Source organism: Punica granatum, chromosome 8 (genome assembly GCF_007655135.1).
Source record: "Punica granatum isolate Tunisia-2019 chromosome 8, ASM765513v2, whole genome shotgun sequence".
In the NCBI taxonomy this organism is placed as follows: Eukaryota; Viridiplantae; Streptophyta; class Magnoliopsida; order Myrtales; family Lythraceae; genus Punica; species Punica granatum.
In genome coordinates, this window is record NC_045134.1 from 9,089,486 (window position 1) to 9,115,991 (window position 26,506).

The 26,506-nt window shown below is 33.8% G+C and overlaps 3 protein-coding genes across 6 annotated transcripts; all 3 read right to left on the reverse strand.

Moving 5' to 3' along the window:
• Positions 1-5,462: 5,462 nt before the first annotated feature.
• LOC116187529 lies at positions 5,463-7,759 on the reverse strand. 3 transcript variants are annotated; one of them, XR_004152084.1, is made up of 4 exons: positions 7,635-7,759; positions 7,289-7,431; positions 6,823-7,087; positions 5,463-6,497 (listed from the first exon to the last, which is right to left on the reverse strand). XR_004152084.1 is itself a non-coding variant. In XM_031516271.1 (2 exons), the coding sequence occupies exon 2, from the start codon at positions 6,120-6,122 to the stop codon at positions 5,649-5,651; it is 474 nt and encodes a 157-aa protein (XP_031372131.1). In that variant the 5' UTR covers positions 6,123-7,087; positions 7,289-7,622; the 3' UTR covers positions 5,463-5,648. The 3 variants fall into 3 exon arrangements, 1 of the variants encoding a protein (XP_031372131.1); XR_004152083.1 differs by having other exon boundaries at positions 5,463-7,087; XM_031516271.1 differs by lacking the exon at positions 7,635-7,759 and having other exon boundaries at positions 5,463-7,087; positions 7,289-7,622.
• Positions 7,760-8,610: 851 nt separating this feature from the next.
• Positions 8,611-11,124, reverse strand: LOC116189344 (protein RESTRICTED TEV MOVEMENT 3-like). 2 transcript variants are annotated; one of them, XM_031518969.1, is made up of 3 exons: positions 10,944-11,124; positions 10,456-10,622; positions 8,611-10,104 (listed from the first exon to the last, which is right to left on the reverse strand). In XM_031518969.1, the coding sequence occupies exons 1-3, from the start codon at positions 11,060-11,062 to the stop codon at positions 9,269-9,271; spliced, it is 1,122 nt and encodes a 373-aa protein (XP_031374829.1). In that variant the 5' UTR covers positions 11,063-11,124; the 3' UTR covers positions 8,611-9,268. The 2 variants fall into 2 exon arrangements, with proteins under 2 accessions (XP_031374829.1, XP_031374831.1); XM_031518971.1 differs by having other exon boundaries at positions 10,456-10,721; positions 10,944-11,085.
• A 7,992-nt stretch (positions 11,125-19,116) lies between these two features.
• LOC116215889 (MATH domain and coiled-coil domain-containing protein At3g58260-like) lies at positions 19,117-21,306 on the reverse strand. The gene is made up of 3 exons (XM_031551699.1): positions 21,112-21,306; positions 20,851-21,017; positions 19,117-20,534 (listed from the first exon to the last, which is right to left on the reverse strand). The coding sequence occupies exons 1-3, from the start codon at positions 21,228-21,230 to the stop codon at positions 19,507-19,509; spliced, it is 1,314 nt and encodes a 437-aa protein (XP_031407559.1). The 5' UTR covers positions 21,231-21,306; the 3' UTR covers positions 19,117-19,506.
• Between the last annotated feature and the right edge of the window lie 5,200 nt (positions 21,307-26,506).

Sequence of the window (26,506 nt, forward strand, 5' to 3'; positions counted from 1 at the left end):
ACAAACAAACCCGACCCGACTTTTTTGAACTGAATGATTTTTTCAAGAAAACCGGTTTAACACAAAGCCGTTCATAATTAAATTGGCTCGAATTTATCATTCTAATTCTTAGACTCGGTTTAAACATTTAGTTATTCTTCTGAAATAGCATCATCGGCCATGGCATCCATCATCGTTGGAGAACAGAAAGATTGACTTAGGTTTTTATTTGGAGAATTACAACCGAGTGAAATAATACATAATCAAGTGAATCAAACAAATGAATTTAATCAACTTATGATTAAGTTTCATGAACGATTTATGTCCCGTGATGCTCCTACGTGCTAAAGACGACCATTGGTGGTTGTCTTGTTGTGCAGTTGGACGAAGATTGGAGTTGGACGAACACAACATGGCTAAACATAAATTTACGAAACGGTGACAAGATTGTGGAAAGAAAATGAGATTATTTAAATAAGGCTCAACATATTTTAAAGATAATGAACATCAGCGTCGATGAAAGCTTTCAGTGAACGAACGGTTGCCTTTTCTTCTCAATTGTTCAAAAACAAATCCTAGAAAAAAATAACTTCCCTAATTTAACTTCCTAAAAATATAGAATGTTAGTTTTCATGGGATCACTATCCCTAAAATTATGAAATTAAAAAGGTAAATTAAATTTAGGAAAATAGGTAAAAAAAATCCAAAAAAACACAATTCCTCTAACCGCCATTTACCTTACAATAACTTGATGTTATCCTTTCAGTTAGATTTACTTAAGTATATTACAGAATTGGGTAATGCCTATATATATATATATATATATATACGAACTTATTAGTTTTTCATCAAGTTCCTCTTCATTGATACTTTTGTTTTCCCTCCTAAAGAATTTTATATTCTTAAGACTATTTATAGCACAAATGAGTTCTGGCTGACATGAAAATTAGCTTGAGTCAATATAAAGAAATAAAATAAAAGTTACTTTTGTTCCAAATATTTTTTTTCTATTAGATGGTCGTCATCATTGCTACATTTATCAACAATTGAGACTATAAACAAGAATAGAATAAGAAGGTCGACCTTGGCAAGTCATTTAATCAACCAAATTCAGTATTGCTCGAAGTCTTTAACAATTACTCATTGTTATTGCTTTAGTTAGGTTTGCTTGAGCGGGTTATAGAATTGGTCTAGGCCAATATATAAATATACGAACTTATTAGTTTTTCATCAGGAATCTTTTCACTGATTTTTTATTTTTCATCCTAAAGAAAATTATATCCCTAAAACTATTTATAGCACAAGTGAGTTTTAGCAGACATTACAATTAGCTTGTGCCAATATAAATAAACAAAATAAAAGTTAGCTATATTCTAAATATTTATTTCTATTAAATGGTCGTCATCATTGCTGCATTCATCGCAACCGAGACTATAAATAAGAATAGAATATGAAGGTCGGCCTTGGCAAGCATTTAATCAACCAAAATCATTATTGCTCGAAGTCTTTAACAATTACTCGCTATTATACCTTTAGTTAGATTTGCTTTAGCGAATTATAGAATTGGCTTAAGCCAATATATAAATATATGAACTTATTAGTTTTTTATTGGGGTCCTATTCATTGATATTTTTGTTTTCCCTCCTAAAGAAATTTATATTCCTAAAACTATTTATAGCACAAATGAGCTCTAACAGACAAGACAATTTAGCTTGAACTAATAATATAAAACAGTTGTAGAAAGAAAAATCAACTCAATTAACGAACAAACTATCCTTAAAAAATATCAACTTATCAGAAAAAAAAATTGCAAAATATCCCTCAACGTCAGGGAATAACATTAGGAAATTATTGTTGCCAAAAAGAAAAACTGATCAGAGGCAAGGGAAAAAATGAGAAAGATCAACATGGCCAACCTCCGAGAACCCTCCGAGAATACTACGGGAAGCCTTGAGCCACAGCGCGGTTTGACGAAGTGAAGCAAAACATGTTGGTAGGAATTGGCCAATGTAATCGAAAATACTGTCTCGTTGTAATGGTGAGACGTCTCGCGAAATTGATGAGGGAGTTGAAATTTCAATTCCGAAAACCAAATTTTCAATTAGGTACAAAGAAATATGAAAACCAGTTATTTATGGAAACAATTTAATGATTGAAAAGGCCAAAACCTCTCTATCAATTGCTAGATGATGATCGAACGTGGTGATCGAAATTGAAAACGATAGAATGAACCAATGAAAAATTGAAGAAGCTAGTTAAAAAACGATAGAATGAACCAATGAAAAATCGAAGAAGCTGGTTAAAAAACGATAGAATGAACCAATAAAAAACTGCACAAACCGGTTGAATAAATAAGATCATATCGGATTTGCAAAAAATCAGACTATCGGTTCAGTATTAGTCCGATTAATTAGGGTCAGGTTTCACTCATCACCCGATTACATTTTGTCTCGCATTACATGTGACGGCGTGATAAAGCCGTGTGTCGGATATGTGAGGGATGAGTACAAATTATTGTGGGCAAAAACAGCTAAATGAATTGTTGAAGGACTACAATTTAAGGGACAAAATATGTAAATTATAAATGGCCAAAATTTCATGTTAGAATATCTAATGGATAGGATTGGTTTCCCACAATAGGACATTATTTAACGTCCCATGTTATAACCACTCTATTAAATAATTAATATAAAATTAAAAAATTAAAAAATCCAAGAAAATTCCTTTCATCATCGTTATGAGGTCACTTGACCGAGTTTACCACAGCTCTGTGTTATGTTAGATATAGATATATCTTGCTAGACTTGGTTAGTGGCCACGACGGGGCTAAGCCAATGAAAACCGGTTTGATGGATAAAAATAAATAGTTTATTGAATTATATATTTCTTTTTCCGCGATGATTAATAAATTTTAAAATTTTACTGGAACTCTGCCAACTTTTACCTCTTTTGCCAACATTACAAAGACTTCTATCCTTCAAACTCGTCACTGACCACTGCTGAGATCCATGGTAACGGGCATTGTAGGCAATATAGATCTTGGGGATAACCTCAACAGAGCTCGGGGTGGTCGGCAACTAACCACTTATACCGTGGATGGACTCAGAGTTTTGGGTAGCGAGTAGGAATGTAAATTACCCGAATTAGAGGGAGAGATTTTAAGGTGCAATAAATAAACTTTAGACCTTCCCGAGTTAGAGGGGGCCGATAGCTTTTTTTTCATACAACACTGTTGAGCAAATGCAAATTTCATAGAGCGTCATAATTTCCCAAAATTTTCGTATCCAATTCACACCCGATTTTTCATATCTCCTATTGCACCCGATTAACTAAAATATGCAATAGCCGTTAGATTAGGTCTTGCATATATATCAGTTTGCTGTTGGTTTTGATGTAGTCTAGCTACACGTGGGCTTTACCGGATGGGCGGATGTCATACTGGTGGAGGATATCATACTGCTGTAAATATTTTTGCCATCAATATTGAATTACCACTTATCCAAAAAAAAAAAATTCTCAAATATGCTTTGATTAATTCTCTCAATTAAGAATTTTGTGCATTCACAAGACTTGAACTCTAGACTAAGGAGAATATGTATTGAACCACTTGAACCAATCCTTATTAGTTTTGCACGGGTTTCGCTTTCACACTCATCAAACAACTGCGTGTTGCATGACAAGTAAAGGTTTTTGAGCTTTATCTAAAAACTTGGGCTTTATGTAAAACTCAGAGTGCAAACTATTAAATAATGCAACGTTTCGTGGTAAAATTTCATCCTTTTCCGACTGGAAGCTTTCCGCCCGCTGATCTATTTTATACGAGCAAAATGAATTCAGCAATGTCTCTTTATTGGCTTGAATGTAAAAATAAGAGTTTGTACTATTATTCCCGAAATTTACAATGAGTTCAATCGCAAGCCCTATGATGCTGGAGACACCAGCTGAAATCTTAACCGAGAACATCATGCATATTTTGATCGGATATTTTCAGTCCGATCAACAGTTACAGCATATCGAAAATCATTATCCTAGTATGATGTAAAACTGAAGGCAGCGGCACACGAGAAAAGGTATAAGAATCACTTGATTTGCCTGAGCTGTCCTTTTGGTCCTGTTGAAGTTCTTAGTACTCATTGCAACAGCCGCCGATCAAACACGAGTACTCATTGTAACCAAGGGAGTTTCCCGTGCTCTGGCGGTGTCTTGTGGGACATCCCACACCCACACCACACTTCAAGAGTCTTTCACCTTGTACGTCCTGATTTTCCCATTGGAGGGGAGTCGCCTTATGAGATATCGAGACTGTGGGTGGGGTCCATCAAATTTTCGCGTAGGATTAAGTCGTCATGAGGAAACTTGGCAAGTGAATGGTTGAGACATCCTGGAAACCAGGATATCCTGTTGGTGAGTACTTCAAAGGAGATGGACTATATAGGAAAGCATGACTTCTTTCTAATTGTTGTGTCGCGCCCAAATTACGTACTGGTCTATCGCCTGTGTTTCAGGAAAGCACTTTCATTGGCACCTCAAAATGTTCTGCCAGATTCTTCCAACCTAACTCAACTAGGGGTTCGGATGGACTGTGCTGTGGAGCAACTAGTAGATGCCGGGGGTCCTTCCAAAAATGCTTTGCTTTCTATGGAGATGAGAAGAACTAGAGATCATATCTAGTATTATTGGATTTACTTGCGGAACAAATCGACAATAATATGAAGACGAGAAGCAGCCAAAGAAAACAGAGATGAAGGATGTCATTTCTGGAGACAGAAGCTGGTAGCAGAATGGAATCACATACAAAATGTTTTGAACAATAAGATATTCACATTTAGCTCAACTCGCAAAATCCGGTGGTTCCAGAAGAAGAAGTTTATAATATTCTTCGCAACAGCCATCTACCAAACACAAAAAGCTTTGCCTAGACCAGCTTCTTCTCCTGAATATCATATCTTGATTTCACTCCCTCCGATTCGTTCATCAAAATTTCCGTTCCCAGTCATACACCAGCTTTGTCTCTCTGAAACTCAGTTCCTTCAGTCTCGTGTTGAGCTCTTCCTTTCCCTTGGTTATGCTATCAAATAATAACTGGTGAAATAAAATTGAGAATAAGAGAATCATTCAAGATTAATATGGAAAAGGAGAGGAAGAATGATTCACCTTTTTTTTTGTTCCTTTTTCTATAATTTTATTTTTTGCGTGAAATACCGTGCAAAGCCCAATAAATCCATTATCCAATTATGAAGAGGGCATAGTGACCCCCCCGAATATCATTGCTATTGACGTCAGGGTGTTGATCCGCCAAAATTACTGTATCTGGTAGAGATGCTACACGATGTATGATAAACTCTAAATCGGGTTCTGAGGCAATCTTCACCGATTAGATATCTGATTACCATGAATTTAACAATGTTCCTCAGATGTGATTTTGCCTCAATCCTCTCGTGGCACTTCTAATCAACAAAATCAATCGGAGATAAATGGAAATATATGGACAACACTCAGTTGATACGAAATATAGTTGGGCATGGCCCAGAAGGGAACATTAGAGCTGTCTGCTGCAGTGCTTCACGACATATGGAAGGAAACATAATAAATAAAAACTGTGAACTAACTGAATAATGTCTCCAAAGCTGACTAAATATTAAAAGGCTTTTACTTGGCAAGCTGAAATTCTAAAGGAATTGTTCTTTCAGACTGGACCAAGCACTGATCGATCGAAACGTCCTTTTTTCGGCTATTTTCCTCTTCTCCTCAGCCTCCGCTAGCTTCTTCTTCTGAACCGCATATTTCGATTTCATAACCTCTGACTCATTCATCAGAGTTTCCCAATCAGACATCAGCTTCATCTTTTTGGAGCTCACTTCCTTAAGTCTCTTGCTGTGCTCTTCCTCTTCCTTGGCAAGGCTGTCAAAAGACCGCTTGTATGCAAGGTAAGTCTCGTGATTCTTCTTCATCGACGAACGTATCTGATCGGTCAAGATCTTCTGCAGCTCAAAATCGGAATTTTCTTGGTCAAAGGATAAGAACTCGCAGACAAACTCGCCGAAGTTGGCCTTAAATGTCTCGATTGATCTCTGCTGATCAGGAGATAACCCAGCTTGGGCATGGCTTAAGATGGACAGGGCTGAAGCAAGCCTATCTGTCATGTTCAACTTGAAGAGATCTGACAGGCATTCCTTCAAGGAGTGCTTGGCCTTCTCTATATCATTCACGCTTGGACTCCGAGTGTCAGAAGCCAATTCACTGCGCTGCGTATCTGGTTCGGATCCTTCACCCAAATGAAGGGTCCCAGCAGCATTAACGTACTCAGAGAGACCGCTGAAATAAGAGTCAAGCCAGCTTACTTGGGTCACTAACTCCACCAGCAGAACAACCAACAACCTCGTGGAGAGTTATCTCAACTTCAACAACCATAGTGTCATTAACCACATAACCTTTATTGTGATCGTGAAGCTCAGTCAGATGCTTGAAATTTGCATAACCAAAACTGGTCGTTCCTGCCCTGTACTTACAACGTCCCTCTGTAATTTTTTGCAAAGGCTGTTAGACTCACTGAAAATAACTAAGGCAATTGAAATGACAAACTGATCTTTTGCCTTGCATTTCAAGAAAGTTGACAACTTTCTTGGGATTGTCTTCGTTATTAAAGCATGTCTCCAAATGAACTCCTTAACAAGTAAAATCACGTTTGACAACTTCATTGGACTACTGACGTTCCGATTTTTTCAAGTGAAGATCAGAATTATCTCTCCGGATAACTCTTCTCGAACAAGTAACTTACCTGTCCACTTTAATGTTCGATCATGAAACAGCAGAAGGGATTATATCAAAGATTCAAACACACACCGTATATTATTGAGCCGATTCCGTGTGCTGATCTACTAAAGTGAGTACACACTTGGCATCTCTGTACCATCCATCAGGCAATGTTGCAGCATCAGCAACCTCTAAGTGCATTGACAAATGATCGGGGCTGCCCCGGCCGTTACCCGTGGGATAAATAACTACTCGCCTGCTCCAATAAACAAAGAAATCCATCATCTATCTATATCTATAGATAGATCAATTCGTGTCCAGGAAGCTCCCCTACAGTCCGACGCTGCTGCAGTTGCTGCAAATGCATGGACTGTGAATAACAATTGTTTCTTCTAATGACAAGAATGATTTTTTGCAGACAATAGACAAAATGGTTATCACACACCCACGAGTCACGACTTCATTTTACACGGAAACTGGATTCCGTGGCACCCATTGCTCAACAAAGAAAGAACAAAAAGTTGGAGGAATCAGAGCAGAGTTGGGAATACCATACCATTTACAGCCTCCAACAGTAAAGGTTTCATAGTAGAACTTGAGCTCACTCCTCTTGTTGAAGCTCTCGATCCTCCAAGTGTACTTTCCCGACCGAAGCTCTTTTTCTTCCATCTTCTGTCAGCTGCCTTATCTGATCACACCCTTCAAAGAGTATATGCAGAGGATTAACGAGTAACGAGTATCAGTACCCTGATGATGAAAGAGCGCCAAAGTGTCTGTCGGGTTCCCTTCTCATCATTCAGACTCCTCGTCTTAATCTTAAAAGACAGACCCTTGAGGCCGTATAAGAATCTATAGTTATGGATGACCAAAAGAAATATATAGTTATGGAGTCTGATTCGTACCTCAGGTCTTGATGGGCATTCGCATCCCACGATCTTGCTTGATGCCTCTCTAAATTCAGTGTGATGTATAGGAGGGGCTTGAGGTGATAGAATCCAAGATATCCGATATATCTTGGAGATATAATTTTTGCGATATTCCCAGATAAATTGGGAAAGTGAATATTACAAGGAGTAAATGTTGCCTTCGTAACAAGACTAGGCGCATGAGTCTTGATTAATTGGAGTTGTCACGTGTCTTGCTAGACCTTGCTAATGGCCGCACGGCCGAGCCCATCAACAATGATTTGATGGATACAAATAAAAGTTTATTGAATTCTACAATTTTCGCTAGCACTCTGCCAACTTTTTCTTATTTTGCCAACATTGCTAAGACTTTGACCCCTCAAACACATAAAGAGTGGTCACGCGACTCAATCACTAACCATTGCTGAGATCCATTGGTAAAGGTCATTGTAGGCAGTAGACCTTCGCGATAACCTCACAGAGCTCAAGGTGGTCGGCGATGAACAGCTATTACCATGGATGGACCCAAAGTTTTGGGTGGCAAGTAGGAATGTAAGTCACCCGAGTTAGAGGGGGCTAATAGCAGTTTTTTCATAAAAACATTGTTAAAAATATATGCAAATTTTCACAGAGCGTCAAAAAATTTTCCAATATTTCATATGTCCAATTCGCGCCCTAATTTTTACATGTCTCCATTTGCACCCGATTAATTATTTCACATCTGGTCCAAATTAAGCCCTACACTTTTTTTACCACACGATATCCACCCTGAAGGTTTTGTATTAGACTTCACTTTGCACTCATCAAACAACTTCCCCTTGCATGTTAAGTAAAAGTTTTGAGCTTTATGTAAAAGAATTTTGCTTTATGTAAAACTCAAGAGTGTAAAGTATATCAAATGCAACGTTTCGCGGTAAAAAAATTTCGGCCTTTTTCTTCCGCAAGCCAAACTATTCTATACGAGAAACATGAATTCAGAAATGCATCTTTGCTGGCTTTGACTGTCGAAATAAGAGCTCGTACAATTATTCCCGAAATTTACAAGTTCTATTGCAAGGCCTGTGTTGTTGAAGACACCAGCTGAAATCTTAACCTAAACACCAAGTATACTTTCATCAGATATTTCGAGTGCAATCAACAGTCACTGCATATCGAATATCAGTATGGTATAAAACTGAAGGCAGCGGTGCTCAGAAAAAAAAGTATAAAAATCACTTCATTTGCCTAGTCTGTCCTTTTGGTCCTGTTGAAGTTCGTAGAACTCATTGCATCGACCGTCGATCAAACATAATAGTACTAGGCATCAATCAGTCTTTCCCATGCCCACTGACCTGCAAATCCACGAGCAGTTCTCTCGGTGACCTCAAAACACAAGGGACGCGCATCCTCTTGACACTTCTCTTCAACAAAATCAATTGGAGATAAATGAATATATATATATATATATATATATATGGCCAACACTCGTGGATAAAGAATATAGTTAGGGCAGGGCCAAGTGCTTCGCAACATGGAGAGGAACATTATTTCTAAAGACAGCATTTCGAATATCAGTCATATCCTCCGGTGCAACACAAAGCAGTTAATGTTCTTGCAGCTTCTCAGCCACTTTCACTTGGCAAGCTGAAAGTTTATAGGAATTGTTCCTTCAGACTGGACCAAGCACTGGTCGATCGAGACATCCTTTCTTCAGCTATTTTCTTCTTCTCCTCTGCCTGTGCCAGCATCCTCTCCTGAATAGCATATCTCGATTTCACTTCCTCCGATTCGTTCATCAGAGTTTCCCAGTCATCCACCAGCTTTGTCTCTCTGAAGCTCAGTTCCTTCAGTCTCTTGTTGAGCTCTTCCTTTTCCATGGTTATGCTATCGAACAATTGCTGGTGTGACAGGTGAGTCTCGTGATTCCTCTTCATTGCAGAATATATATGGTCCCTTGTGATTTTCTGCAGCTCAAAATCGGAATTGTCTTGTTCAAAGTTTAAGAAGTCGCACACAAAATCGTCAAAGTTGGCCTTAAATTTCTTGATCGATCTCTTCTGATCAGTAGATAACCCAGCTCGGGCATGGCTTAAGATCGACAGGGCTGAAGAAAGCCTATCTTTCATGTTCAACTTAAAGAGATCGGACAGGCATTCCTTCAAGGAGCGTTTGGCCTTCTCTATATCATCTGAGCTCGGAGCATCAGAAGCCAAATCAATGGTCTGCCTATTCGAAGCTGATCCTTCTTCCAAATGAGGGGTCCCAGTAGTAGTAAAATAATCAGAAAAACGGCTGAAATAAGTGCCAAGGGTGTTCACTTGTGTGGCTAACTCGACCAACGGAACAACCTCGTGGAGAGTTATCTCAACTTCAACAACCACGGCGTCATGAACCACATAACCTTTAGTGTTATCATGAAGCTTGGTCAGACGCATGAATTGCATGAACCCCCAACGGCTAGATTCTGCGGTGAATTTGTTTCGCCAACCTGTAATTTCTCAAGGGGCATTAGATTCGAGCAAAACAACTGGCATTAGATCCTGAGCGGCTTTTTAAATGGATCAATGAACACATTCCTAGTAATCAGCAGTAATGTTTGAGAAACATCATTGGGTTCCAGTATCACATCGAAAACAGTTTGGAAATCTCATTCTGAAAGACTGTCATGACCCACAAGTCATTCACAATTCCTAGCCATCAACTGTAAGTTCAAAATTTTAGAATGTAGCAATAACTTCGAAAAAGTAAGCAGAAAGTTAAAGGGCAACAGCTGCCTCTAAATCTCTAGTTGAAAATGAGAATCGAGAATGAGACTGCAAAGGGAATATCGAAAGCGCACTCTTTGTTGTTGAGCCGACTTTGCTGTCCTGATCAACTAAAGTGAATGCGAACTTGGCATCTCTGCACCATCCATCAGGCAATGTTGCAGCATCAGCAACCTCTAAGAACATTGACAAATGATCTGGGATGCCCACGCCGTTACCCTTGGGATAAATAACTATTCGCCTGCTCCAATAAACAAAGAAATCCATCATCTATCTATATCTATAGATAGATCTATTCGTGTCCAGGAAGTTCCCCTACAGTCCGACGTTGCTGCAGTTGCTGCAAATGCATGAACCCGTCACCTTCATTGGTCCAAAAGAGTTCCTCTACAGTCCAACGTTGCTGCAGTTGGTAATGGATTTTTGAACATTTGCATCTGCTAAAATGGTTGTCACGCACTCACGGCTTGATCATTTATTCCGAAAGTGGATTGCAGCGTCCTTTGCTTAACAAAGAGAGAACAAAAGTTGGAGAATCAGAGCAGAGTTGGGATCAAAGTACCATTTGCAGCCTCCAACAGTAAACGCATCAGAGAAGAACTTGGGCTTGTTCTTCTTCTCGGAGAAGCTGTCGATCACCCAAGTGTACTTCCCCGACCGGAGTTGTTGTTCTTCCTCCATCTCCGTCCGTCCGTCGCTTTTTCCGATCACACATTGCAGAGCAGAGGACCCAGCCAAACGACTAAATAAGCTTTTGTTTTCATAACTTCTCGGAGAAGCATTCAGCCAAAAAAAAAAAAAAAAAAAAACTTCTCCGTGAAGCTAACGGGACCGACAATGAAGCTTAATTTTATAATAAAACCCCAATACTTGCATTATTTCCAATTTTCTCCCCAGATGTTTCCAAACTGAACCCCAACAGACAATAAAGGCGTAGTCCGGGTTGTCCCTCCGCACTCATCAAATAACATTTATTTGTGAAAAATCCGGGTTATGTATATATTCACAAAATTAATTTGAGTGTATTTTAAATAGATTATTTTTAAAAATTAAATCTATCTTATTAATTTATAGATTTTGAAAACTAAAATTCGGCTTCAAATTCTACTAAATTTCTCGTGAAACCCATGGGTTATCTCCTAGATAATAAAAACTATAAATATCTTGCCTCCAGTATAGCCATTTCTCGAGCTCTTTGTGGCCTAGTAATTTCTCGATAACGTCAGTATGCCAATATTTCTCATTTTTATCTTTTGCTCTTTCATTTTATTTTAGAAATAGCTGATGTGGATTGAACTCTAACGCATTGTCATTAGTAATAAAAAGAAGTTCCAATGCATTGATAGCTTTTGGAGTCCAATATTTCTCCTCATGACAATTTTGTTGGGGAACTACAAAATTAGACTCCCAGAAATATGTAATCTCAATTTCTGAAAAAAAGAACGAAAAAATCGAAAAGATAATAAGCCAGGATCATCCATTAATCCCTTTCAAATATTATTAAAATCTGCGGAAAAAATATTACTAAAATTCCCTTTGAATAATTATTAAAATTTGTGGCAAAATCTTTACTTTATATAAAAGTATGATAAGTTTTTCCAATTTTCAATATTTCAAAAGTGCCCCTTATATTCTCGTGACTTTTTCTTGCAACTATTCGGTTCGTGACTTTTTATCACACTTTTTCAATATATATATATATATATATATATATGCATATATACTGATTCTTTCTATTAATTGCTCATTTTCGACGTTGTATTGCGTTACATATCTCTCAAATGAATTAGCCATTCATCACAGGTATGTTTGTTCTATTATTATTTCATAATGATTTATAGTTTCAAAATTTCGTTACACCATATGTTTGTTTTCCACTTATGTTGTCCCAACATATTCATACATTTTTTTTATCTCATCCTTATGAATCACGTGATTATTTTCAAAACATTATATTTCCTAAATTTTTTGGTAAAAAAAAACTCTTATCCAATTTCTACTTTTCTTTTCATATCTTTTATTCACCTACTTTTGGTAATTTTTGTTAGTATGACTTTTTCTCACACACTTTTGACTATTTGTTCATATCTCATTCTCGACATTCGTTGCTTTACATGTTCAATCATATATTGCCTTAGTCCAGTTAAACTTTGTACATCTTTTTTTAAGTACAACCCTTCCCAAAATGTTTCTCCCACTTTTTTTTTCCTTTTGCAGGTAAAATAATAATAATTATTATCTTACCATTTACTCAAATAATACGAATATTACCAAATATCACATCTTTTCAATAGCATGGCATCCTTTCATTCGTTTTCATAGAAAAACTAACTTATACATATTCTTTTTCATGACCTTTTGATTTCAAGACATCTTTTCATACTTATTTACAAAAAAAACTACCTGACATTTTTTTCTCATAATTATTCACTCTGACGAGTGCATCAAACATGAAATAACTTTTCCATGTAATGCTCCTAGTTCATTTCTCCTCTTTCTTATTTAGATTTATTATTTTTCTTTATTTTCACTTTCGCTTTTTAATTACTTCTCCTTTTAATTATTCTTATTCTTTGACTTTGCTAATCTTTGGAAAAAAATTTCCCGCATTCTCTTTCTTCTGCCATAATTCTTTTATTTCTTTTCAGGTTTTAAAAATCAGCTTATACGTATTCTTTCTCGTGACATTTCGATTTTAAATCCCGTTTTCATACTTTTTTACCATAAAAACTACCTAGCATGTTCTTTCCCATAATTATTCATTATGATGAACATATCAAATATGAAATAACTTCTCCATTCAACGTTTACGGTTTCTTTCTCCCCTTTTCTATTTACATTTGTATCGATGGATTTTCAAAATTTATATTAAGAATTTTTTTAAATTATTTTATAGATTGATATTTCTGATGAGTTACTAACATATATCCTGTGATTAATTCCTTCCAAAAATACCGAAGAAATTCAAACAATTTTTTAATGAACTTTTCAAAATTTAATCTAGTTTATTTAAAAAAATATTTAAGACATTATGCCGTTGATATTTGTTTCAAAGTCCCAATCAATTTTTTTATGGGATTCTATGGATACAAAAGTAAGCATTTGGGGGGAAAAAAGAAAGAAAGAGAAGAAGAGTTTCAAAAAAAAAGATACCATATCATTAATTTTTTTTATTTTATTGTGTTTTCTCTTGTCTAAGGTATCTTCGTCTCTCCCTTCCTCAAGGGTGTGTAAAAGGGAGAGATAAATTGCTTCCAATGTAAATCTAATATCGATTATCAATACAATTTATCAGTTTCCAACTGAAATTAAATTTGCTATTGTACCTAAGGTGGGATCTAATGTCTATTGTTTGTTTTCTAATTTTATTTATTAAGTATAAATTACAATATATTGAATTACTAAAACAAATTTATACATACAAAATTGGGTCCGATCAATTTCCTTCCAATTTTCTTTCTTTAAAACTTAAACCCGACTATTAAGGCCTTTAACTTTCAGAATTTTTTGATCAATTGGGTCGGGTTGTTCTGAATTTTGGTGTCATTGCAAGACTATTCATGAAAATCATATTTCTATCAATTATTTTGTAAACTTTTATTGAAAATTTGAATTCACTTCTGTATTTTTTCTTTAGGATATTCTGTTGTAATGAAAGATCAAGTAAGAAAAATATATCAACTAAAATTATTTCCTTCAAATAAATTAGTTTTAATTTTATTAATTTCATTTTATAAAAATCATTTATGTTATTTCAATCGTACATATCAAATTTTTATTATTCATACACTAAATTATGTACCAGCGCACAGTGAAAAAAATGGTTGAAGACATTAATTCTGTATTTTCATCATTATATATCATTTGTAATTCTACATAGTTATGCTATTATAAAAAAAAATTTAAAAATTCTGATACAATTGAAAATATAATTTTTTTATTGAAAGAAAAGAAAAATAACTTAGGTTAAGATAAAGATAGAGCGGGTGTTGAAGAAGTAGAGTGGAAGATGATTACGTATGAATTAATGGAGAAGCGGGATAAGGAAAATAATTTTAAAATTTGAGTAGTTTCATAGTTTTATTATTACCTTAAATTTTACCATTCTTCAATAGAGTAAACAATAGTGAGGCTAACTTCATAAAATTGTGCAAAAACTAATACATATACTTAGGTATGGTGATTTGTCATTAGTAATGCTAATTTTGTATATACTTTTTTTTATGTTACGCATACGTAAATACTATTATCAATATATATATACATATTTATGTTTCCATTAAAATTAAAATTATTTATTTATTTTATTAAATTACATGAAATATTTTTTGAACATTATTAGTTACTTTTAATAATTTTTATTTTGAATTTAATAGTTAAATACCTATGGGGCCTACTTAGTAGAATTCTATATGCCATATCTGCAACGTTAGGGTCATGTTAGAAAAATCCATTAAAATTTATAAAAAAGTGATGGCATGCTAAACGTGATATGAAACTCATAATTTGTAATTTTCATGCAATTAAAAAAATTCATGATAGAAATAATAAGAAGGGAAATTTTTTTTTGGATCACCAACCTCATAAATATTATTAACTATTTTTTATTTTATTTATTTATAACTTAAAGTAAGAACAAATTAGAGACTAGAAATGGTCACAAATCCATTCAAAAGAAGATAATATTAATTTACTTATAATTTATATATTTCTTTTTTAAAGAGTTTTCTTGATTTTGAACTCACGAACATCTTGTGACACATTAATTCTTGTATCGTTTTACGAGCATATCTTATGTCATTCGAGTATTATGTATTTTAACCTTATTGAAGAAGGTTTTACATACAACGCACGTGTAAATTCACTAGTATTATTAAATAAATGAATGAATAAAATTCCAAGCATAACGAGAATATATAAGAAAATCTTTGTTCTTAAATTATTAATTCACAGTTGCGTGTCTTTTTTAAGTGCTATTATTATTATCTTCACATCTCCTCATATAGAAATAAATTAAAATAAAGACTAAATTCATTTTACGTTTCACGCAATTCTATCTAATGTAGAAATTAATTATCTGAAATTACAAAACTGTTGTTCTATATCCCGGCCATAAGTTCATGCCATCCAATTTATTACGTACCACTTTCGTAATAATCAAAGGACTAGCCATGAAACTCGCGTTGTGCAAGATTATAAACATGAAAAAATAATATATTCTTTTATATAATTAGATCATCATAAATATAAATTAACTTACGATTTTAGAATTAAGTTTTGGATAATTCTCAAATTGACAATTAAATGAAATGAATAAAATTATTTTAATCAAAATTATGATAATTAGTTATAATGACAATATAAATTTATCCCATGCATTTTGTGGTTTAACTTAATATTCTTATTAATGCATTTTGCTATGAAAGCTTCATTTATATTTTTATTATTAAGTCCTACATTTATTTTTTTTCCATCAAACTAATGTTGGTTAATTGGTAAAAAATTATGACTGTGTTCAGATGTTTATTATTTCATTTTTATTAATATTATATTTTTTAAAATATGATTAATATGTAATTTACTTCCCATGAAACATATAAGTTCTTCAAACCATTTGTTATTATATTATGCATAAATTTTAAAATTTCTATGTTGTTTCATTATGATTAGTCGTTTTACTATATACTAATTAAAGTTATACGTGCACAACAAACATAATTTAAAAAGTAACAATTCCAGTATTATTTATTTTGACAACATAGGTGATCGACATTAAGCTATTAATTTGAATAAATATATACTCTACCATAAAAAAATATGTTATGTTACGATACATATACATAATTTACAGTATCAATATACTAAAACTATCATTAAATATAAAACATAAATTTATAGCTCAACTATATCTCTCTATTTGACCAAAGATCTCTAAGTAATAACTAACATGTTTATGTTGTGCAAGTAAAAATTTGGCAAAAAACTTCATTGTGTTTTTTTAGGCCAAAACTTCTAGCTTTAAGAGATAAACACATATTTTGTTGCATATGTTATAAAGCTACCAATATTCTTTGTTATCTTTGTAAAAAAATATTATCATTTCAAAATTAACAGATTAAAGATGTATTGTTAACACCGCATTGATGTGTGTGTATATATATATATATAAGTTTGAGAGTATTATCATAGCCGAAAGTTGTCCTATTATTTAATTACTATTATATTATTTCAAAATCAATAGATTAGAGATGTGTTGTTTACGATCATATTGATGTATATATAATTTTGAGAATATTATCCTAGACGAAAATAGTCTCGTTATTTAATTTGTATTATGATTTCAAATTAATCTATTAGAGATGCATTGTTAACACCGTATTGTTGTGTGTATATATATATATATAATTTTGAGAATATCATCAGTAATAATTGTCCCGTTATTTAATTTATTGATTGGGGCATTGAAATTTGAGGAATTGACTTGATGGTGTAGGATTCGAGGAAAAGAAAATAGGGCAATGAATTTAAAAGCTCAAGAATGGCACTCTTCTTCTTGAATACGAAAGGCGGATCGGTGAACAAAAGAGATTAAGATGAGTAAGAAAATTCGTAATTAATTGCGGAAACGTGATTCTATGTACCATGGCCTTTTTTCTTTTTTGAGATTTTTTGGTGTATTAAATATTTCTTATTAATGAAGCCATCTCTCATGGATAATTTAAAGTTGGATGAAGGATGGGAAGTTAAGGATTTGACACATGACAATACTTCATCAATCTTATAATGACTTTGACGCATTCTCGTTAAACATGTTATTTTGCTCTGTCATTATAAATTATACAAAAAATTAGTTTGTAGCTCAACTATATCTTCCTTATTCGACCAAAGATCTTTCTGTAATAAGTAATAAGTTTGTGCAAGTAAAAGCTTGGAAAACAATTTCATTGTGTTTTTTTAAGACCAACACTTCAACAACTACCTTTAGGAGACAAACACAATTGCATATATTTAAAGCTATCAATATTCTTAGTTGTTTTTGTAAAAAATAATATCATTTCAAAATTAATAGATTAGAAATTTGTTGTTAACACCGTATGGATGTCTATATAATTTTGAGAATAACATCATAGTCGAAATTGTCCTGTTATTTAATTACTATTATGATTTCAAAATTAATAGATTAGAGAGGTGTTGTTAAGACTATATTGATATATATATAATTTTAAGGATATCATCCTAGCGACAATATTCTTGTTATTTATTAATTTCTATTATGATTTCAAAGTCAAATGATTAGAGATGGTTGTTAACACCATATTGTTTCATATATATAATTTTGACAATATCATCGCTCAAAATTATCCCGTTATTTAATTTATTGATTGGGGCTATGAAATTTGAGCAATTGAATTAATGGTCTAGAAATCTAGGAGAAGAAAATTGGGCAATGAATTTAAAGGCACGGGAACGGCACTCTTCCTCTGAAAGACAAAAGGCCAATAAGTAAATGAAATGTTTTTTTGAACATGAAGAAATAAAGAAGCCATTCCAATTGCCGGAAATGATTAAGATGAATAAGAAAATTAAAAATTAATTGCTTAAACGTGATTCTATGTACCATGGCTTTATTTATTTGAAATATTGTTACGCATTAAATATTTCTAATTAATAAAATCATCTCTCATGGATAATTCAAATGTGAATGAAGGTTGAGAAGTTAAGGATCTAACACATGGTAATACTTTATCAATTTTCGAATGACACTTGACGCGATCTAGTTAAATAATCTCTTTTGTTTTGCGATTATATATTATATATAGATTCGAAAAAGATTAGTAAATTACCATAATTATTATATCACCAAATTTTGTTTAATAAATTAAATCTAATTAACTTTTTTAGAAATCCGTACAACACGCAGGACTGTGCCAAGTTACTTTTAAAATTTTTTTATGTGAACTATGGCTATGGGCGGCAAGCGAAGATTCTAGTACTTTTAATGATATGACCACATGAGAAGATTCAATTCAGTTTTAGCAATTTGGCTGCGGCGCTGCGCGAGATGCCGGTAAGAAAAACAATATTAAATACAAATATAATTAACTTAATATTCTGTAACTCAAATTTTACATATTTCCAAATTGCAGTCCAGACTATCACATGCGGTCCAAACTAAAACACCATTTTTATAACTAGCTAATATTCACTCTGAAGTTTCAGTTTGGATTTTCACTTTGTACTTATTGAGGATTGTTTGTAACCTCTTATTCAGTCCGAGCTTTCTTCGATCACCGTAAATCTCGTGTGATTTGTAAGTGAAATCCTTCTTCGTCCCCTATATGTATAGTAGACATCAAAAAATTACAGGGCCCAACCAGACAAATTGACGACGTAGTGTTAATCAAGGAACATGGCGGTGTCAGTCACAGGTTTGTGAAGAAATGGAATGTACGAGACGTTAGATTGTACGCAAAGTAAAAGATCAAGGTGTGTGAGTTTTGCTCCTAAACTTCATCGAATATAACGTTTTGAGGAGTAATTTTGACTTTTTTCCGTGCGGAAGCATTCAGCAAACTGAACTATTCTATGTAATATAATAACTAGAAATTCAGATTCGTGAAATTTTCCGTGATAATATTGTCAGTCCTATGTTGTGGGCGACACCAGCTAAAATTATGACAGATACAAATTTTTATCAGATACTTGCACTCCAATCGACAGTCACTCATATCGAATATCAGTATCCTAGTATGGTATAAAAGCAAAGGCACCCGCACATAGAAAAAAAATACAGAAATAACTCAATTTCCCACCTCAGTTCATAATCACCTGTTGGTCCTGATGAAAGTTCATAGCATTCAACGAGACATCCATCGATCAAACATAATAAATGGGGCATCAACCAGTCATTATCCCATGCCCACCGACCAATCCTTAATCAATTCTCCCAGTGACCTCAAAACACGAGGGCTGCACATCTTCTCTTTTAGCCATCCAACCCACCCTATCATGCGACAAGGATTCGGCAGGATCCATCAGGACTCTTAGGTAATCTTCACAGACTATATATGTGACTGCCATGAATATAACAATGCTACTGAGATGAGCTTAATCTTACTGGCACATCACATTAGCAAAATCCATCGGAGATAAAAAGAAAATAGCAAACACAAAACGGCAGCCCACACAATCAGGATTCTAAATCTAAAAAGGTTTTGACAGACAGCATTTCGATGCCATCCCTCAGTACAACAGGAAAGAGCCGGTTTTCTTGCAGCTTGAAGCTTCTCATCCATCTTCACTTGGCAACCTGAAAGATTAAGGAATTGTTCCTTTAAACTGGACCAAGCACTGGTTGATCGAGACATCCTTTCCTCAGCTATTTTCTTCTTCTCCTCAGCCTCTGTTAGCTTCTTCTCGTGAATTGCGTATCTCGATTTCACTCCCTCTGACTCATTCATCAGATTTTCCCAATCAGACAGGAGCTTCACCTTTTTGGAGCAGACTTCCTTTAGTCTCTTCTTGAGCTCTTCCTCTTCCTCGGTGAGGCCATCAAATGACTGCTTGTATGAAAGTTGAGTCTCGTGATTCTTCTTCAGCGCCGAATATAAATGATTACAAGTGATTTTCTGCAGCTCAAAATCAGAATTGTCTTGCTCAAAGGTTAACAAGTCGCAGACAAATTCATCAAAGTTGGCCTTAAATGTCTCGATCGATCTCTGCTGATCAGGTGACAACCCAGCTCGGGCATGGCTCAAGATCGACAAGGCTGAAGAAAGCCGATCTGTCATGTTCAACCTGAACAGATCTGACAGGCATTCCTTCAAGGAGTGCTTGGCCTTCTCTATATCATCTGCGCTCGGAGAGTCAGAAGCCAAATCAATGGTCCGCGTACATGAAGCCGATCCTGCTCTTAAATCAGACTTTCCAGTAGCACCGAAATAAACAGAAAGACAGCTGAAATAAGAGTCAAGCCTGCTCATTTGTGTGGTTAACTCTACCGGCGGAGCAACCTCATGGAGAGTAATCTTCACCTCAAGAACCACAGTATCATTAACCACAAAACCTTTAGTGTGGTCGTGAAGCACAGCCAGAGACATGAACTGCGGGAACCCCCAATCGTGCGTTCCTGCCCTGAACCTATGTTCACAAGCTGTAATTGTTTCAAAGGCTGTTAGACTCGCTCAAGAATAACTAGGTACTTGAGACAACAAATTGATCTTTTCCCGTCCTTTGCATCAAAGTATTGATTATAATGGGCATGCTTGATTCTCAACGGTTCTCGATATGAATCCATAAAAAACAAAGAAACTAATAAGCAATCATGTGTGACAACTTCATTGGCTTGGCCTCCGCCTACGAAGTTGCCAATTTTTCTAAGCAACTTTTTAGAAGTTTGGAACTCGCATCATACAAATTATCCAGCAAAACGGGAAACGAAAGCCGCAAAGAAACCATCAAACACGCACCGATTTTTCTTGAGCCAACTCCACTTTCCTGATCGACTACAGTTAACACAAACTTGGCAGCTCTGCACCATCCATCTGGCAATGTTGCAGCATCCGCAACCTCTAAGTACATTGACAAATGAGACTGGGTGCCCGTGCGGTTCCCCTTAGGATATATAACTATTCGCCTGCTCCGATAAAGTAAACGAAGAAACCATCATCGCCTCCATTTGCTCAACAAAGAAAGTTGGGAGTATCAGAGCAGAGTCGGGAATAACATACCACTCGCAGCCTCCAACAGTGAAGGCGTCGGAGCTGAATTTGTTTTCATTCTTCTTCGTGGAGAAGCTGTCGATCCTCCAAGTGTACTTCCCCGAGCGAAGTGGTTCGTCTACTTCCATCGTCCGATCGTCAGCGCCTTCTCCGATCACACGCTTTAGCAGAGGACCAACGAAAACCCACTCCAAAGCTAAAACTTCTCAGACAAGCTAAGGACAGTGTATATATATAGCATTATTATTCTGCTGTAACCGTAATTTCACATATCTCCAATTTTCTTCCCAGAACTTCTAAAATATTTACAATCTTAACCCCAAATTGAAAGTTTAGTCTGGGCCTCAAAGCTGGCCTTTCTAGACATTATGCTCCGTTTGATTTCGCAGTTAAAATCACAAAAATTTTAACTTTAACTTTAATTTAACACACTACACAACAAAAATACATATTTTTCAAGTCAAAAATTTTAACTTTAATTTTAACTCAACACACTACACAATCATTTGTCTTTTTTACAATCAAAATCAAAGTTACTTTAACTCTGAAACCAAATGCATCTATATAATTTCACAAAACAATGCGGGTCCGGTCCCTCTCGGTCTTGGAGTTCTGATGCTGTCCGGTCCCCTTCGAGCCACAGTACATTCATTTGTATGGTATTCATTTACAATTTTCTCAGCTCCGCATTGTTAATGACCTACGCGTAACCCTCAATCAAAACCAACTTCAACGTCTAGCTATTTACTATTTCGAAGTCACTTAAGAGTTAAGCTTTGATAATGTAGTGAGAACGTCCAGTCCCCATCAGGCATCAAGAAACTAGAAAGTACTCAAAATGAAGAACGAAGTATGTATGACAGTGCTATGAAGGGTTAAAAAAATATATAGAATCACTAGTTTACTACCGGTGTGTTATGCAAGTCTATTTTATTTATTTATTTAGTATTTTATTTATCAGTCTATACTGTCAAAATGTAATATTAATTGTATATATTAATAATTCACTCTATATATTAACATAATCATCAAATTTGTGCATATAACGCAAATACAATTTTAGTAAAATTTAAAACTTAATTAATATTATTTATAGATTCATTTCCCTGACAAAATTTTAAAGTTTTCATAACTCAGATTCATAACTTTAATAATTTATTATTTTTTGCTTTAGTTTTTCTAATTAATATTTCAGTATTCTAAATTTCTATTTTTATTATAACTATGAAAATGATATTTACTTTTTTATATTTTTCATTTGCGTTAATTGAAGCACTTCAAGTCATCTTTCTATATGTACTAGTCTATTATCCGTGCATGGGACTTGCTTCATTTATTTATTAGAATGTAGTTACTCATTTATAATATTAAAAAATAACATTAGTTTTATTTATCATTAATTTACTTAATATTCGAATACAATCATCAAACTTGTGTATAGAAATACAAATATGATTCTAATAAAATTAGAAATACGTTAAACATTTTTATTTATAGAGTTGGTTTTTATACAATATATATATATATATATATATATATGCTATCTTGGTAAAAAACTTAAAATTTACATAGTTGTATTTTTAATTTAGTTGTTCACTGTTATCGAATTATATGTTCTTTTCTATAATTTTGAAAAAAAAATAGTATCTTTTTAGTGGTAAATGGAAATAGTATAATTTTGAAAACACATTTGTTAATACTCTTGCAAGCAAGTTTTACTACGTATATATAAATATAAAAATGTATTTTCATATTCCCCTTCAATTAAATATAATACGTAATATTTATTTTTAGGATAATAGCATTTATTTTGATCATTTATTATGGCGTAGTCGATTTTACTATATAGATATATATATATATATATAGATATATATATATATATACACACACACTAGATAGATAGATAGATGTATAAATACGCCGAAATCTTTATAAAAGGTCCGCTCTTGAGTTAATAAGTGGCATGAATAAGGGGATGAGATTGAGGCACTAGTGAAGAACAAGACTTCCACTCTTGAGAATAACAAAGTCAAATTTACCGGTAAACATACAAGCGAAGAATAAAGATGGTAGATAAGTACTTTATCGAAAAATTAAAATGTAATTAGCCATTCATCCCATACATTGTGTAGGTCTTACATTTTTTGGAGACGTGTAAGCAGGTTGTATGTTTATTGGATAAAAGTCTTTATAAATTTATAATTCATTAATGGTATTATTAAAGAGTGTTTTCGAGAGAAAGAAAAAGATTAGGGTGAAAATTATAAAAGTTAATGCATTTAATGCTTTAATGTAAAGAATGTGAAAAGACACTTCACCATGAGCTAGTGGTCTCTCAAAATGCTGATGTGGCATGTCCCATCTATAAAATGCGAGACTCTCATGAGAATACTTTGAATTGGATAATATTATAGTAAATTCTTCGATCTTGACGAATTTTCGTTGGAAATCTCACTTAACTACAGCAGGCCCATATAAATTATGACTCTGATCAGAAGGCTCAATTTCAGGCCCGACATAGTGAAATGGGCGGGCCGACTCACTAATCAAGTTTCAAGCTCATACGGCATCCATAAGCAATTCAATTCTTATGTACCCCATCTACGTACCTTGCTTTTGGACATGCTCAGAAGTTACAAGGATCAACGAGACAACCTTAAAAATTCAGTTTTAATCAAGTAATCCAACAGGGTAACAGGTTTGTGATGATGAGACCTTACGTTGCATGTTAGGTAAAAAGTTCAGGGTGCAATTTGGGCTGTGTGTAAAACTTAATTGAATGTGAAGTTTTGGGATAAAATTTACTCTCCTTTGGTATGGAACTCTGAAGCTTTCCGCAATTTCTTAGGAAGAATTAATGAGGAAGTGTCTCTTTGTTGGCTGAACTGTGGAAATAAACATTTTTTGCACATATTATCAGAGGATTTTACGAATAATACAATTGTCGGACCTTCGTTGTCAGACCTTCCATCCTAGGAGATGGAATATGGACTTACTATGAACTTGTTTGACGATGACAGTGTTCCGAAAATTCTTAGTATTATTTACTGGACGGATGATGCCTCGGCTGCTGACTCTTTCATTTAGACTCTCACTCCGTCGGGGGATCACTCAGTCAAGTCCTTATATTTAAGTGACCAAATGCATAGATTCAATGCAGCCTCGAACTTCGATTGGAAATCTTTGTGGTAATTGAAATCCACGAACTACAAAATCCACTCGTGGAGATATGCTTGTGATGGCCTCCCCAGGTTTTTGCAAAGTAGTGACCCTTATCCTCTTTGTTTAACTGGTTCCGATAGGTTCGCTCACCTCTATGGTAATAAGTAATAACTAGTAATAACTAATATATTTATATTGTGCAAATAAAAACTTAGTAAAAAACTTCATTGTGTTTTTTAATGGCGAAACTTCAGCGGCTGGCTTTAAGAGATAAACAAATATTTTGTTGCAGATTTTACAAAGCTACAATATACTGTTATTTTTGTAGAAAAATATTATCATTTCAAAATTAACATATTAAAGATGTGTTGTTAACACCATATTGATGTGTATATATAATTTTGAGAGTATCATCATAGTCGAAAATTGTCCTATTATTTAATTACTATTATCTTATGTCAAAATCAATAGATTAGAAATGTGTTGTTTAAGATCACATTGATGTATATATAATTTTGAGAATATCATCCTAGCTGAAAATATTCCCGCTATTTAATTTGTATTATGATTTCAAATTAATCGATTAGAGATACGTTTTTAACGCAATATTGTTGTATATATATAATTTTGAGAATATCATCGCTGATAATTATCCAGTTATTTAATTTATTGATTGGGCCTATGAAATTTGAGGAATTGAATTGGTGGTGTAGGATTCGAGAAAAAGAAAATAGGGCGATGAATTTAAAAGCTCAGGAATGGCACTCTTCCTCTTGAATACGAAAGGCCGATTGATAAACAAAAGAGATTAAGATGAGTAAGAAAATTTGAAATTAATTACTGAAACGTGATTCTATGGCCTTTTCATTTTAGATATTTCGGAGTATTAAATATTTCTAATTAATAAGGTCATATCTCATGGATAATTCAAAGGCGGATGAAGGATGGACAGTTAGGGATTTGACACATGACAATACTTTATCAATCTTAGAATAAAACTTGGCATAGTCTAGTTTTATTTTTCCGTTATAAATTATATAGAAAATAAGTTTGTAGCTCAACTATATGTTCCTTATTCGACCAAAGAGCCCTTAGTAATAAGTAATAAGTTTGTGCAAGTAAAAACTTGATAAACAACTTCATTGTGTTTTTTTAAGGCCAACACTTCAACAACTGCCTTTAAAGCTATCAGTTCTAAGTTGTTTTTGTAAAAAAATAATATCATTTCAAAATTAATAGATTAGAAATGTGTTGTCAATACCGTATCGATGTATATATAATTAACGGTTAAAATTTGTCATGTTATTTAATTACTATTATGATTTCGAAATTAATAGATTAGAGATGTATTATTAAGACTATATTGATGTATATATAATTTTGAGGATATCATCCTAGCGACAATATTCTCGTTATTTAATTTCTATTATGATTTCAAAATCAATCAATTAGAGAAGGTTGTTAACACCATATTGTTTCACATATATAATTTTGAGAATATCATCGCTCAAAATTGTCCCATTATTTAATTTCTTGATTGGGGCTATGAAATTTGAGGAATTGAATTAATGGTCTAGGATTTTGGGAAAAGAAAATTGGGTGATGAATTTAAAAGCAGGGGAATGGCACTCTTCCTGTTGAGGACAAAAGACCGATCAGTAAACCAAAGAGATTAAGATGAATAAGAAAATTTTAAATTAATCTATGTACCATAACCTTGTTTATTTGAAATATTGTAGTGGATTAAATATTTCTAATTAATGAAACCATCTCTCATGGATAATTCAAATGTGGATGAAAGTTAGGGAGTTAAGGATCTAACACATGGCAATATCTTATCAATATTCGAATGACACTTAGCGCATCCTATTTAAACAATCTCTTTTACTTTGCCATTATTTATTATACATGGATTCAAAAAAGATTATTAAATTACTAGAATTATTATATCATCAAATTTTCTTTAATAAATTAAATCTAATTAACTTTTTCAGAAATTCGCACTCCGCGGAACTATACCGATGTACTTTTGATTTTTTTTAATGTGAACTATGGCTGTGGGTGCATGCAAAGATTCTACTTGTTTGGATTCCCAAGCACCTCATTTTAACTTTAACTTTAACTTTAATTCAATACACTACACAACAAAAACACACATTTTTCAAGTCAAAAATTTTAACTTTAACTTTAATTCAACACACTATACAACAAAAACACATGTTTCCCAAGTCAAATTTAT

Excerpts from the sequence above, each read along its gene's own strand:
- LOC116187529 (XM_031516271.1), bottom strand. The coding sequence starts at position 6,122 with ATGACAGATAGGCTTGCTTCAGCCCTGTCCATCTTAAGCCATGCCCAA.
- LOC116215889 (XM_031551699.1), bottom strand. The coding sequence starts at position 21,230 with ATGGAAGTAGACGAACCACTTCGCTCGGGGAAGTACACTTGGAGGATC. Across the intron at positions 21,018-21,111 it reads ACTGTTGGAGGCTGCGAGTG|GCGAATAGTTATATATCCTA; the intron begins GTATGTTATTCC and ends TTATCGGAGCAG. Across the intron at positions 20,535-20,850 it reads AGTTGGCTCAAGAAAAATCG|CTTGTGAACATAGGTTCAGG; the intron begins GTGCGTGTTTGA and ends AAACAATTACAG.
- LOC116189344 (XM_031518969.1), bottom strand. The coding sequence starts at position 11,062 with ATGGAGGAAGAACAACAACTCCGGTCGGGGAAGTACACTTGGGTGATC. Across the intron at positions 10,623-10,943 it reads ACTGTTGGAGGCTGCAAATG|GCGAATAGTTATTTATCCCA; the intron begins GTACTTTGATCC and ends TTATTGGAGCAG. Across the intron at positions 10,105-10,455 it reads AGTCGGCTCAACAACAAAGA|GTTGGCGAAACAAATTCACC; the intron begins GTGCGCTTTCGA and ends GAGAAATTACAG.